At 44.8% G+C, this 14,923-nt stretch overlaps 1 protein-coding gene across 2 annotated transcripts; it reads left to right on the forward strand.

Annotated features, from left to right (window-relative positions):
• Positions 1-1,290: 1,290 nt before the first annotated feature.
• On the forward strand, positions 1,291-11,115 carry LOC113450098 (uncharacterized). 2 transcript variants are annotated; one of them, XM_026721250.2, is made up of 3 exons: positions 1,291-1,490; positions 6,250-6,376; positions 9,941-11,115. In XM_026721250.2, the coding sequence occupies exons 2-3, from the start codon at positions 6,334-6,336 to the stop codon at positions 10,867-10,869; spliced, it is 972 nt and encodes a 323-aa protein (XP_026577035.1). In that variant the 5' UTR covers positions 1,291-1,490; positions 6,250-6,333; the 3' UTR covers positions 10,870-11,115. The 2 variants fall into 2 exon arrangements, with proteins under 2 accessions (XP_026577035.1, XP_087784664.1); XM_087928538.1 differs by lacking the exons at positions 1,291-1,490; positions 6,250-6,376 and adding an exon at positions 7,858-8,289.
• Positions 11,116-14,923: the final 3,808 nt, after the last annotated feature.

Genomic DNA, 14,923 nt, shown 5'->3' on the forward strand with positions numbered 1-14,923 from the left:
CTGGGAGCTCTTGAGCAAATTCTCAGAACAGATTACGATCTTCAATAGAGCTTCCACTGTATTATTCTAAGTGCGTGGTCTTAAAAATGTTAAATTAGGTCTGATGCAAAAACAGCACTTGGGTTATTTTCCACATTCCTACTCTTATCCTACAAAATCTATGCATTGAATGTATCATTTCCATCTGTCAGTTACCATCTTTCAGCTATGGTGGCTCAGTGGTTAGAATGTACCGCAGGATATTTCTGCTGCCTGCTGGCTACCTGCAATTTGACAGTTCAAATCTCACAAGGCTCAAAGTTGACTCAGCCTTCCATCCTTTTGGGGTGGGTAGAATGAGGACCCAGATTGTTGGGGGCAATATAGCTGAGTCTTGTAAACTGCTTAGAGAGGGCTGGAAAGCACTGCTGAAGTGATATATAAGTCTAAGTGCTATTGCTATTACTATCGGTTACCATCATTGGAAAAGTCCACATTGCTTGTACACTTTACCCTGATATCCTAGGTTTTGTGGGGAAAACACGATGCTTAGGAAAGCCAACACCAGCAGTATAAATAACTGACAGCAAACAACTGTGTATATCACAATAATGTACACCTGCCCACGATACCTCTGCATCATAGGAGTTGCAGAGGACGTTCCCTAAATTTTAAAGTGATTCAGCAGATCACAGATTTGCGAGCCCATCCATCTCTGCTTATCATACACCTTCCTAAGGTGCTTTCAGAAAGTTACATTCTCCACCTCCAAGCCCGTCTCAAGCTTTCCCATTTGGCGCCAGTTCACAGATAATCAGAGTTGGGAGGGACTTGTAGGTCATCTAGTCCAACCTCCTGCCCAAGTGGGTTGACCCTACACCATTTCTGGCAGATGGCACTTAGACTTATATACCACTTGGCGCCAGTTCACAGATAATCATAGTTGGAAGGGATCTTGTAGGTCATCTAGTCCAACCCCCTACCCAAGCGGGTTGACCCTACACCATTTCTGACAGATGGCAGTCCAATCTCTTGAAAGTCTCAATGCTGTTTGTTGGGCTTTCATCCGCACCTCTGCAAAATCAAGGCTCAGATCCATGCCCTCCCCTCAAAATTCCTGATTGCTCAGATCCAAAGCCCACCCCCTCCCCAAATTCCTGATTGCCCCGTGGTCGCTCTATCCTCCGCTTCCTCCCCATCCTCGTCTCTCGCTTTCTCTTCCCCCCGCTGAAATGGTTAAAGCAGCGGATCTCCCATTCCTAGAGAGGAGGGAAGAGGAAATGCCGGCCGGGGCCCCTTTTAGAAAGGGGAGGGGGCGCGGAGTCTTCCTGTCCCGCCCCCTCTCCATTCTCCCAGTGGACGGTACAGTCAGTCCACGGCTTGGCGGCGATTGCGGGTGGACCGTCCTCTTCTCGCCCGCCCGCTCGGCAGCGGCGAGGGAAAGTCAACGCGTGGAGAGCCGAGAGGAAGACCCCCACCGGGCGGGTGAACTGCAGACGGGAACGGGGAAGGTCAGCGTCCCTGGGCCGGTTTTGCAAAGCGGAGAGGCGAGGCAGAGCTCCGGGGAAGCGGGGCGGGGGGGATGGACTCCGTGGACGCGCGTCCATGTTGTTTTCGGGTTGTCTCTTCCCATTTTTCCCCCTTGGGGAGCTCCGGGTTTTGCTCTGCTTCTCCAGGAAAAAGCGGGGTCCACCCGAAAGGAGGCGGGATCGGGCAGGCGAGAGTCAAATCCCTTTCGTCCTTTGCCTTCCCGGGGGAGGAGGGGGCTCCAAGGGCTCGTCCTTGTTGTTTCCTAAGCGCTGGGACAGAGGTTTTCGACGAGCTTGGATTTCCTGGTGGTCTCCCATCCAGGCCTGGACTGATCGAGTTTGGCTTGGTCGATCAGCCGGGATTGAGCCGGGAGCGGGGTGGTCTTTGTTGCTCTCTGAGGCTGCTTGTTGTCTTGCAGACGTTTTAATCTAGGTCACATCATCAGTGCTAGGAAGGAATGGGAGTTTGCTGTCCGTTTCTCTTCTGAGGGCTTGCCCTGTCAGTGTTGGTGGGGGGGTGGGGGGTGGGGGTTAGGGATTCTTTGGTTGGGGCTGTTTGGCACCCTGACAAATCAGCCATCAATAAGACATTAGCAGCATCTATAGACTGTGCAGAAGAGACAATGCCAGCCTAAAAGAGAACAAAAAGACTCCAAAATCTCTCCAGAAATCAGCACCCAGATCAGCATAGATTAACTCCCAAGATTAACAACAGACCAACAGTCAAGGAAACAATACCCCAGTCAAGAAGCTGCCAAAGAGACAATAAGTAAAGAGCCCAACCAAAGAATCTCTTAGACAGGGGTCTTCAAACTTAAGACTTGTGGACTTCAACTCCCAGAATTCCTCCTCCAGCCATGTTAGCTCAGGAATTCTGGGAGTTGAAGTCCACAAGTCTTGAACTTGCCAAGTTTGAAGACCCTTGCTCTAAGACCACCCACCCCATCAACACTGACAGGTCCAGCCATCAGAACATAAATGGACAGCAAACCGCACTCCTTACTAGCACTGATGATGTTACCTAGTATGGGTCATGAAACGTCTGCAAGAAAACAAGCAGGCGCAGAGAGCAACAAGGACTGCTCCTGTCAACCCTGAGGTACAAATACTCTTGATTGGCAGCCAGGATTGCTGCCAACAGGAATGCCTGGCTTCCTGTTAAAAAGGATCGGGAAGAGGGAATGCTGATCAATAATGGCTGCATGTGGGTCAAAGGTTTGAGGACTGTGGCTTATTAAATCCTGCATGGGAGTGACATTTGGAACCCTGGTCCTGGAAAATGACTCCAGGGGGAATGTATCCATTCAGATACTACACTGGATGCAAGTGGAGGAATTGCTGGTCTGGAGAATTGGAACTCTGCCATAACACTGTCAGGATAATAGAATAGCAGAACTGGAAGGGACCTTGGAGATCTTATAGTCTGACCCCCTGCTTAGGCAGGAAACGCTATACCATTTCAGACAAATGGTTGCCCAATCTTTTCTTAAAAACTTCCAGTGAACGGAGCATCCATAACTTCTGGAATCAAGTTGTTTCACTGATTAATTGTTCTCACTGTTACAAAATTTTTCCTTAGTTCCAGGTTGCTTCTCTTCTTGATTAGTTTCCATCCACTGTTCCTTGCCCTGCCTTCTGGTGCTTCTTCTTTGTAGCAGCCCCTGAAATATCAGAACGCTGCTATCATGTGGGGGAAATCAATTTTTGACTTGAATGGGACTGTTTAATATACTTCCATTCAAGTCAGAAATTGATTTCCCCCACAACTGAAAAACTTGTGGATGGGGAACCTTTTATGGCTCACTCGGGAATTCTGGGAGTTGAAGTCCATAAGTGATAAAAGAGCCAAGTTTCCTTACCCCTGAGCTAGACTATAGGGCTAGTTTAAATTAGACTCAGTGGCTAGTAACCCTGATACTTGCAAATAACTTACTACATTGGTTTTTGAAGAAAACAAGAATGAAAGTGTTGTTCTGCTTAGCCAATTCTCTTTGAAGTATCTAGTTAGCCAACAGGAATGTTGGCTGGATTGGCCTTTGATCTGTACTCTTCTTGGAAATACACCCCCCCCACACACACGTTTTTCCATTTGATGGTGTATTTAGAATAGAATTCCTTATTGCCAAATGTGATTGGACGCACAATGTCTCCAGTGTATAAGCTCACGGTGTACATACAAAGCAACAAGTGATAAATCATGGTCATAATCATCATAAAATACATTCATCAGAAATCATAAGATACAACACTTACTGATAGGCATAGGACACTAAATAAGCAATCAACATAAATCATACTAGGAAAATAAATAAAACAATACAAATCGTAAGATGCAAGCAACAAAGCCATAGCCATAAGAAGAAAAGGGAATAGGAAAGATGAGAAGTTTAATAGTAATACACTCCTACTAGGTGGTTTGACAATGTTGTGGGAATTGGTTGTTTAGCAGAGTCATGGCATGGGGGAAAAACTCTTCTTGTGTCTAGTTGTTTTGGCATGCAATGTCCTATACATCATCTTGAGGGGAAAAGTTGAAACAGTTTTATGTCCAGGATGTGAGGGGTCTGTACATATTTTCACGGATTTATTCCAGATTCCCAATCACTTCAAGTTGCTTGTCAATCAGTCCTTGCAGCTTGCACACCATGTCATGTCCAAGAATGCATGTCTGCTTAGAAAGAGCTTCTAAATATTGTGTGATTTCTTATTGCATTTTTATTTCTTCTCTGGGAGCAAGGAATTATAATTTCTACATGAATTCAAGATGTCTTAAGGTCACGGTGGCAAGACATAAGTCTAACATAAAAGCTGAATTCTACATCATAGGATAGTCTCTATTCTGAATACAGAAACCACAAATGCTATCCCTAAGTTTTGGGGGGATAAAAACTATATAAAAATAAATCTGGCTTGCTGTATGCACTATTGTATAAAGATACCAGCAGCAGTCTATTATGATAATATGATATGATAATAATTCTCTTTTCTATATTAGAAACATACAGTACTATTTAAATGGAAATAACTCCATTTAATAGATAATGTCAGGATTCCGTCAGTTGCCCCCATTTAAATCATGAATTTTGAGCCAAGCTTCCAAAACTTAAAAAAGGTTTTATTGCCAGCATTGCCTGGGTGTAGCTGACTCAGAGACACATCATTCATTGTCACCCTTGACCCTGGATTTCCCTCACCCCCTGGGTGTATCGTAATTTATATTCTCCAATGGGACACATCCATAGCCAAGAGTCATCAGTCATGCTCTCCAGTTAGAATTTTGCACAGCAGAAACTTTGGTCGCTTAGAAACTATCTTTGAAAACATTTATGGAATGCAGTTTCGGTTTTGCAAGCTGCTGCACTGCTCCCCCCCTCCCTTTCTGGGAGCTATGCTGGCTAGAGAATTCTGGGAGTTGAAGTCCACAAGTCTTAAAGTTGCCAAGTTTGGGGACCCCTGCTTTAAAACCAGTGCTTTTCAACTTTGGCGACTTTAAGATGTGTGGACTTCAACCCCCTGAATTCCCCCGCTGGGAGTTGAGATCCACACATCTTTAAAATCACCAAGGTTGAGAAACTCTGGTTTAAGCAATATATAAATAATAGCACCAGCGCATCTTAGGCATTACTATGTTCTTACGGATCTTTGGCTGGATTAAATGCCTTCATATTTGATTTTGCAATGAAAAAGCAGAAGCACTAGGAATACAGGCAGTCCTCGACTTACAACAGTCCATTTAGTGACCGAAGTTACAACAGCACTGAAAACAGTGACATATTACCATTTTTCACACTTATGACCATTGCAACATCCACATGGTTACATGATTTACATTCAGATGCTTGACAACTGGTACCTATTCAGGATGGTTTGTAGTGTTCAGGCATCATGTGATCTTCTTTTGCAACCTTCTGACAAGCAAAGTCAGTGGGGAAACTAGATTCACTTAACAACCATGTTACTAATTTAAGAACTGTACAGATTCATTTAACAAATGTGGTAAGAAAAGTCCTGAAATAGGGAAAAAAACTCACTCCAAATTTCTAACTTAGCAACATAAGTTCTGGGCTCGGTTGTGGTCGTGAAGTCGAGGATTACTGTAAAAGGAGAAATTGGGGGGGGGGGAGATCTGTTAAGGAGAAAAATTTGCTTCCGGTTCCTGCCATATGATCGAAGGGAGGCTCTTTTGAGTTCCATCTAGCTAGCACATGAGTGTCAAAGTCAAGGCCCGTGGGCCGGATCAGCCCGTGGGGTGGTTAGATCCGGGCCGCCCTGGAAACAGCGAAGGACTGGCCAGCGGTGCCTCCGCCAGCGAAAAGGGAGCTTGGGAGGACCACAACCTTCGTTTTCGCTGGCAGTGGGCTGCAGGAGGCCATCAAAGCCAAAACTGGAGGTCGGGAGCCCGTTTTCAGTGGCAGAGCGCTTGTTCCACCACAGGTACCCCAACATGAGTGACATTGAGCTGGCCATGTCCCCCCTCCCACCGAGGTCAAACATCCTGATGAGGCCCACAATAAAAGGCTCACAATCCTGATGAGGCCCAGCGAGGTCAAACACAATCCTGATGAGGCCCAGCGAGGTCAAACAGAATCTTGATGAGGCCCACTAAGGTCAAACACAATCCTGAGAAGGCCCACCGAGGTGAAACACAATCCTGAGAAGGCCCACAGTGACACCCCGGATCTAGCAGGATTGGGCAGAAAGTGATCTGTTTCACTTCATGCCATTCTCATTTTCCTTCTAGGCTTCGGACAGTGGAGAAAGAGAGAGCCACTTCTGCTAAGACGGACAAAATTCCACCTCTGAGTCTGTGAAGATCCAGCTCCTCATGGAGGCCATCCCAGAAGAGGATGAAAATGCGAGCTTGCTGGGTAAGAGAAGTCGGGGGGCAGCAGGACCAAGACATTTCGCTTCCTGAAACGGATAATAAGAGGGAATTTCTTGCTTATTCTATGTCCAGGATGCCTCTGGACTGGGGAATTAGATCTTACTTCAGTGCAGCTAGTCTTTCACTTACAACAGTTCATTTAGTGGCCGTTTGAAGTTACAACGGCACTGAAAAAAGTGATGACTGTTTTTTACACATATAACCATTACCGCTATCCCTGTGGTCATGTGATCAAAATTCAGACACATGACAATTGGCTCATGTTTATGATGATTGCAGTGTCCCGGGGGTCACCTTTTGTAACCTTTTGACAAAGTCAATGGGGGAAGCCCAATTCAATTGACAACCACGTGACTGACTTTAACAACTGTGGCAAAGAAAAGTTGTAGAATGAGGCAAATCTCACTTTACAAAATGTCTCACTTGGCAACAGAAACTTTGGGCTCAATCGCAAGTCGAGGACACGCCTCTATTGGTGATGGGAAAAGTACCCTCAGCCGCATTCAAGCAAGCAGGCTAAATCAGAGGCCAAGCTGGGTATCTGGTTTTGTCTTTTAAAAGATCTGTCAGAAAATGTCTGAAGATTCTTCTTCTTGTGCCATATCCGTCATCGGACATCATGTTGGCGATCCTACCATGTTTCTCCGAAAATAAGACCCGGTTTTATAAATTTGGGGTGGGGGGCTCCAAAATAAGCACCAGGGTTTATTTTTAGGGGATGTCTTTTTTTTTTTCATGTACAGGAGGCAGCGAGTTTGGGGGCCGATGAGAGTGGGAGCCCTGCTACCGCTGGGCCGGTTCTCTCCATGCGCTCGCTGCCTTGTATCCTGGCCATGCCTCTCCACAACCACCATCACCCCTCCATGCTGATGACGATCTTCACTAGGGCTTATTTTTGGGGGGTAGGGCTTACATTAGGTGCACGCTTAAAAACCAGGATAGGACTTATTTTTGGGATAGGTCTTCTTTTTGTGGAAACACGGTACTTTTATCAACAGCCGCACGGAAAAGTGCTGCTGAGTGTTGTCCAAACCAGCTCCTTAAATTTTGAAGCCATGATGCCCTTCTTCTGCCTGGACCTCGTTTGCCTTCAATCTCTCCCTGGAGGATTAAGTGAAGCATGCTGTATTTTTCTGGGTGTCACATCACATGTCTGAAATAATCTAACTTTCGCTTTTTTATGGGTTTGATGATTGGGTTCCAGCAATAGCTGCTTTCCTTTGCCTGATATGGCAGGGCTGATCCTGCAATTCGGAGACCAGACAGTCTTTGCCTGGATTCCTGGTGTAAGTTCAGGGCGGAGCAAGGAATGAAAAGGAATATTAGCAACAAGATTATTGAGGCTTGTGTTCGTGTGCATGTGTGCATTAAAAAAAATTAAAAATAGTTGTGCACAACTGAAACCCTGTCCTTTTTTTTTTTTGTTATACATGGGTTTTGAAAAAAGGTAGATAGGGCCATGATCATGGCAGACTTTATTTTTTTTAACCTCCCTGTGGATACTTGTGATGATCAGGAAAATAAATCCAATGTAGAAAAGGATGTATGGTAGGTAAAAGGAATTTCCCAAGATGAATTCACACAAGAAATATACAGTTAGTACTGTACATTCGTATAACCACAATTAAGCCCAAAATTAATGTAGTTAAGGCAGTTGTTAAGTGAGTTTTGCCCCATTTTATAACTTTTCTTGCCACAGTCATTAAGGGAATCACTACAGGTCTTAAGTTAATAACACGGTTGTTAAGTGAATCTAATTCCCTCGTTGATTTGGCTTGTCAAAAGGTCACAAAAGGGGATCCCATGACCCTGGGACACTTCAACCGTCATAAACACGAGCCGGTTGCCAAGCATCTGAATTTTGATCACGTGACCGTGGGGAATGCTGCAATGGTCGTGAGTGTGAAAACGGTCATAAGTCACTTTTTTTCAGTGTTGTAACTTTGAATGGTCACTAAACGAATGGTTGCACGTCAAGGGCTACCTGTACCTCTACTGAGCCAATAACCCTTTCAAGGGTTTCTTGGATTGGGCAGCCTTTGGTCAGGGTGGCTGGGGAATTCTGGGAGTTGAAGTCCACCTAAAACAGGAACCAGCAACCTGTGGCTCTGGAGCTGCATGTGGCTCCCTGTTGCCGATTGGCTCCACAATTGATGGGGCTTTTGGTTAGGACAGGTAGAGGAAAAAGGACGCTGCGCTAGGAGGAGACTCTATGGTTGGGGGAACCGCCATAGAGTCTAGTCGGCTCCAGAATTGAATGGTGGGCTTCCGGTTAGGACCTTTGTGGCTCTTTGAGTGTTTAAGCTTGCTGACCCTTGACCTAAAAGTTGTTAAGATTGAGAATTGCTGCTCTAATGCTTGCTGGGTCAGCTGCTTCACGTGTAACACTTTGGACCCTTCACTGACTCAGCGAAGGGTGTTGGCGTGTGGGAAAGAGGCCCCTTTAAAAAGTTTAGCAAAGGGTCCTCTGCCTGGATGCTGAGTGGTTGTGGTCATGGTAGGTGTGCACTAGTCGGCCTCCTGCACCATAGTGGCAGGGGGCATTTTCCTCGAGTCTCCAGGAGGGAAAACGGCCTCCCTGGGCTCCAGAGACCCTCTGGAAGCCAGAAAAGAGCCCATTTTCCGCCTTCCCGAACTTCCGGGAGGCCCATTTTTCGCCCTCCCTGAGCCTCCATGCGCGTCCTGCACTTACCTGGCATCCAAAATGGACTGCGTAGGGACTCCGGGGAGGGGAGGGGAGGGGTGGAGTGGGCGGGGCCAGCCAGGAGTGAGATTTGGGGGTTCTCAGAACTGCACAGAACCTTAGCTAGGGGCTCCCTCAAACCCCTGTGAGCCCCCCGCAGCCCATCCCTGGAAATAGCCACCGAGCAAACTAACGGCTTATAGCACCTTTCATATTACTGTGACCCATTGGCAGCTTTTTTATTATTATTATTATTATTATTATTATTATTATTATTATTATTATTATTATTTATACACAAAAAACAACAGTGTACACAGCAAACAAGATATCTATGCTGGGTTTCATATCACAAATCACTAGTCCAACACTTCCCAAGTGTTTAGGACTGCGGGATGTATCGGCGGATTATGCATAACGTGGATCCGGAGCTGCATCCGTATCCAATAAACGTGGCCTTCTGCAGCTGACCAATGCCACCACCACTACTACTACTACTACTACTACTACTACACTTCTTCTTCTTCTTCTTCTTCTTCTTCTTCTTCTTCTTCTTCTTCTTCTTCTTCTTCTTCTTCTTCTTCTTCTTCTTCTTCTTCTTCTTCTTCTTCTTCTTCTTCTTCTTCTTCTTCTCTCCTCCTCCTCTCCTCCTCCCTCCTCCTCCTCCTCCTCCCTCCTCTCCTCCTCCTCCTCCTCTTCTTCTTCTTCTTCTTCTTCTTCTTCTTCTCTTCTTCTTCTTCTTCTTCTTCTTCTTCTTCTTCTTTCTCCTCCTCCTCCTCCTCCTCCTCCTCCTCCTCCTCCTCATTATTATTATTATTTATATTTATATTATTATTTATATTATTATTATTATTATTCCTGCAGGCAACGGGGAAGTGGCCGAGCCAGAAGTGTCAACCTGTTGGATGGTGCGGCCTAACTATATGGAATTCAACGGGGATTTGCTGGAGGAAAACATGTATGAGTTTCCTGGGATCTCTATGGTCGAGGAGGGGAGCCATTCTGAAGCGGCAGTAGAAGCAGCGTCCTTTCGTGCCAAAGGTCCAGGCTGCGCCAGCAGCATCCCAGACTCCTTTAACGACCAGAAATCCACGGTTAGAGAGAAGCCTTACAAGTGCTCCTTCTGTGGGGAAAGTTTCAAGCAGCGTTCCTACCTGGTCAAACATGAGAGGACCCACACGGGAGAAAAACCCTACCAGTGCTCAGTGTGTGGGAAAAGCTTCAGCCAGAGTTCCCACATCATCACGCACGAGAGGACTCACACGGGAGAGAAGCCTTACCAGTGCTCAGACTGCGGGAAGAGCTTCAATCGCAAAGCCAACCTCCTGGCGCACGAGAGGACCCACACAGGGGAGAAGCCCTACGCCTGTTCTGAGTGCGGCAAGTGCTTCAGCCAGAGCTCATGGCTGATGGCTCACAAAATCATCCACACGGGGGAGAAACCGTTCAAGTGTTTGGTTTGTGGGAAGCGTTTCAATAACCGCTCGAGTCTCATCAAGCACAAGAGGTCCCACTCGGAAGAGAAGCCCTACATTTGCTCGGACTGCGGGAAGTCCTTCAAGGAGAGCTCTAAGCTTATTAAACACCAAAGGATTCACACGGGCGAGAAACCGTACAGGTGTCCGTTGTGCGGCAAAGGTTTCTGCTTCAAGTCCAGCCTCAGCCAACACGAGCGAACGCACACGGGAGAGAAGCCCTACGCATGCTGCGTCTGCGGGAAAACCTTCCGGCAGAAGTCACATCTCATCAGGCACGAGAAGATGCACATGGGAGACAAAGTCTACCCCTGTTGAGACTTGCCGAAAAGCCATCGGCTGGGGCTCCAGGTTAGCACAGGATACGTGTGTTCTCCCTGCCAGGGAGAGATCCCAGCTAAAATTCTGTCAGGCCCTGTAGTCTCAGAAGAAAGAAGGAAAAGCAAACGAGGAATCGGAAGGACAGCGATTTGGGACTTGAAACAAATTCATTTAAGCCTGCTTTGTAAATCTTTTGCAATTTTCTTTTTTCTAATAAAAAGAAAACCAAAGTAGATCTCCCAACTTAAGTCTGTCCGCACTTGTTTCAAGCTTTTCAATCTGCGCAGAGTTACCTTGAAGTAAGATGGGCGACCTATAACTTTTATATATAAATAAATAAAATACAGAGTTGACCTCCTTAGCAGTCCATATTAGCAGGGGGCTGCTTCCTCCTTCAAAGGAGGGCCTCTTGCAGAAATTGGAGGGAAAAGAGGCTGACCCAGTGAAGGGAAAAGGAAAACGGGTAAAGGGGAACTGGTGTCCTCAATAACAACCATACTGCATTTGTGTTTTGTGACTGTGGGACTGCATTGAAGGCAGTTCTATCATTCTAAATCCTATCATTTTGAAGGAAATTCACATTAGTCATTAAAATACAGATCTCCAAACTTGGCAACTTTAAGACTTGTGGACTCGTTATGCTGGCTGGAGAATTCTGGGAGTTGAAGTCCACAAGTCTTAAAGTTGCCAAGTTTGGAGACCTCTGCATTAAAATATGATGGGTTTTTAAGTAATTGAACTACTGTATAAAGCCCCCTGCTGCTACCCAAAAAAGGCCACAGAGGATCAAAAATATTTTCCAATAGAATAACATATAATTCTTGCAGCTATTAACATACACAATCCCAGTTTAGTATAGTAGTAAGAAGTACAGGTTTTGGTAAAGTTTTAATAAAAGTATATCAGGGTGAAAAGGAATTAAAGCTTTCCACATTTCTTTCATTCTACAATAAATTATTTTCCTATTATTGTCCAGCTTTGCATCATGTAAGGAATGAGTCCATTTATTCCATGCATTTGCAGTATTTTATAGAAAAGGAGATCTTGGCAACCAAGAATGGAGTAAGATACTAGTAATAAAGTGTCTTACACCAAGTCACTCCAAGTAGATTTTTTAAAGTTTGAAGTACAGGTAGTCCTCAACTTGTAACAATTGAGCCCAAAATTTCTTTTGGTAAGTGAAACATTTGTTGAGTGAGTGAACGAAATTTTTTATTGTCATTGTACGTATATGCACAATATACATACAACGAAATTCACATAACACTGAGAGACCAGACTCAACATGCACACACGACAATCTCTAAACACCTCCCCACCCACCAAAATTCCCCGCCTCCTAAAAACACATAAGCATCCACACCAAGTAATACTGTCCAGAAGCTCAGTGATAGTGGTCCTTAAGTTCATTGTTAAGTGCAATTATAGCTCTGGGATAAAAACTATGGTCCGAGTTTTAATTGTTTCATATCTTCTGCCAGAAGACAACAGTTCATAAAGATTGTGAGCAGGATGGGAAGAGTCTGAGAATGTTTTTCCTTCTAGTCATAATAGTGCTTCAGCCTTCCACTCAATGCTTTGTGGGATAATTGTCCCTGACAAGAGAGTGAATCATGATGGAGTTGATAAGCGTTAGATACAGGTGACAGAAATCAAGACATATCGGATTACTGCTGTGAATATAATAAAAAGGAGACTAAACATGTTGGTAATTTAAAGATGACAGATTCAAAGTTTCCCCAAATCCTTCCCCCGCACCCCAGGATCCAGCCCTGAGGGTTCAATCAACCTCCAGTATGATGTGTGAAGCTCATCTTCAGGTATTTCGCCAGTGGTGGGATTCAAATTTTTTTACTACCAGTTCTGTGGGTGTGGCATGGTGGGCGTGGCAGGGGAAGGATACTGTAAAAATCCCCATTCCCTCCCCACCCCACTAACCTGCTTTCCAGCTCTGTTCTCCTGTGCTGGGCAACCAAAGGAGACCCAGCCAATCAGCTGGGACTTGGGAGGCAGAGAATAGATGGGGGCAGGGCCAGTCAGAGGTGGTATTTGTCGGTTCTCTGAACTACTCAAAAATTTCCGCTACTGGTTCTCCAGAACTGCTGAATATCACCTTTGTATTTTGCCCATCTGGAGTCCTAGGACGGTTGGGCTTGACAGGGTGTAAACAACTCCACTCAGCAGCACAATAATTCTTGACAGCAAACCTCCCTTTCAGTTCAAATGGGACTGCAACACAACAGCTTACTTCCCAACCCAAATGCCATGCCCCCCCTCCACCATTACTATGGCAGCCGAGAGCAAGCATGCAGCAGTCGAACCTCAAGCTGGAGATCCAATTTCATGAGTTTCATTCCACAAAGCATGGTTATAGTACTATTTTTGTTTTTTGTTTTTTACTCCCCCCTCTGACTGATATTATCATTATTCATTTGCTTTGCATACACTGAGAGCTTCTGCACTGGAAACTTAAACCAGGCTTGGCCAAAGAAAGTATTCTATTATCCAATCTAGGTAACATCTTAAGTTATTGCTGCCACCTCGTGACCATGTGTAGAACTGCAGTGGACTTCAACTCCACAATTGGGAGTTGAAGTATGCAAGTTTTAAAGTGGCTAAGGTTGGAGACCATTGCTCCAAAGCATCCGAGGGCAGCACAAGTAACAATGGATGAAAACTAATCAATTCAGGAGAAATTTCCTGACAGAACAATGAACCAGTGGAATGGGCTTGCCTCTAGAAGTTGTAACTGGTCCAACACTGGAAGTTTTTAACGAGACTGGATAACCATTTGTCCGAAGTGATGTGGTGTTTCCTGCAGGGGATTGGACTAGAAGACCTCCAAGATCCTTTCCAATTCTGTTGTTCTGTTCTGTTCTGTTCTGCATTGTATGAATATTTGTAGCCACGTTTGCAGAAAAAGTGGAAATTTGAGGTCAACTGAAATCTTACCTAATTTTCCGGGTTGTTGTGGACTGCCAAGCAGGGAGGCAGAAAGGGTAAGGCTAGTTTTAATATTTGAGGGCTCTGTCCTTTTTCAATGCATATTTAAAGGTCTGTAGTCGTTTTTAGCTAAGACCAGTCTGTTAGAAAACCATGGCTTCTAAATTCAGTAATGATGGTCGCTTACAGAAAGACAGATCTGGAATCTAGTTGTTACAAGCAGCCTTCCCCATGTGTCCGTCGGGCTTTTTTATAGATAGTAAAGCAGTGAATTAGAAATATTTTTCTTTCCTAATCAGTGACAGTCAATCCACCATCTCCGTCGACCAGTAATATCCTAGAAGCATCTTTTCTTCTTGCTCGTTTCTCAAACTCTGCAACTGTTGGATTTCAACTCCGCCAAAACACAGTGGCTGGGGAATTCTGGGAGTTGGAAGTTCACACAGCTGAAAGTTGCCAAGTTGAAAAACACTGGCTCAGAATGTTGTGTGAATGAGCCAAATATGGCTTTTCAAATATACACCAATATACAGGTAGTCCTGAAACATACAAGTTTGTTTAGTGACCGTTTGAAGTTACAACGGCACTGAATGTAACTTAGGACCATTTTCACACTTATGACTGTTGCAGCATTCCCCGAGATCATGTGATCAAAATTCAGATACTTGGCAACTGACTCATATTTAATGACAGCTGCAATGTCCTGGGATCATCTTTTGCAACTTCTGAACAAGTGAAGTCAATGGGGAAGCCAGATTTATTTAAACATGTTACTAACTTAAAAATTCACCTAACAACTGTTGGTGAAATGTGGTGGTAAAATGGGGAAAAACCCACTTTAACAACCGTCTGATTAGCAACAGAAATTTTGGGCTTAAATTGAAGACTACCCGTACATTAAAAAAATTGCAAGAAAATATAGCTGGTGACTAGGTTAATTTAATGTACAAAGTTACTGGTTGTCTAACTTTGCACATTGCATTAACCCAGTCACTATACTTTGCTAAAGTGACTTTTTTATAGAGGCTAATGGAGAAATCAGAATTAAATTATGGTTTTAGGGTTTTTAAAATGTCTGTGTCTGTGTCCAAGTGGTTTCAAAGGGAGG

This window comes from Pseudonaja textilis, chromosome 2 (assembly GCF_049901715.1).
Source record: "Pseudonaja textilis isolate UNSWEBS1 chromosome 2, rPseTex1.2, whole genome shotgun sequence".
Taxonomy (NCBI): Eukaryota; Metazoa; Chordata; class Lepidosauria; order Squamata; family Elapidae; genus Pseudonaja; species Pseudonaja textilis.

What these genes read in the sequence shown, in the direction of transcription:
- LOC113450098 (XM_026721250.2), top strand. Translation starts at nt 6,334, where the DNA reads ATGGAGGCCATCCCAGAAGAGGATGAAAATGCGAGCTTGCTGG. An exon ending in TGAAAATGCGAGCTTGCTGG is followed by an intron (nt 6,377 to 9,940) that starts GTAAGAGAAGTC and finishes TTATTCCTGCAG; the next exon opens with GCAACGGGGAAGTGGCCGAG.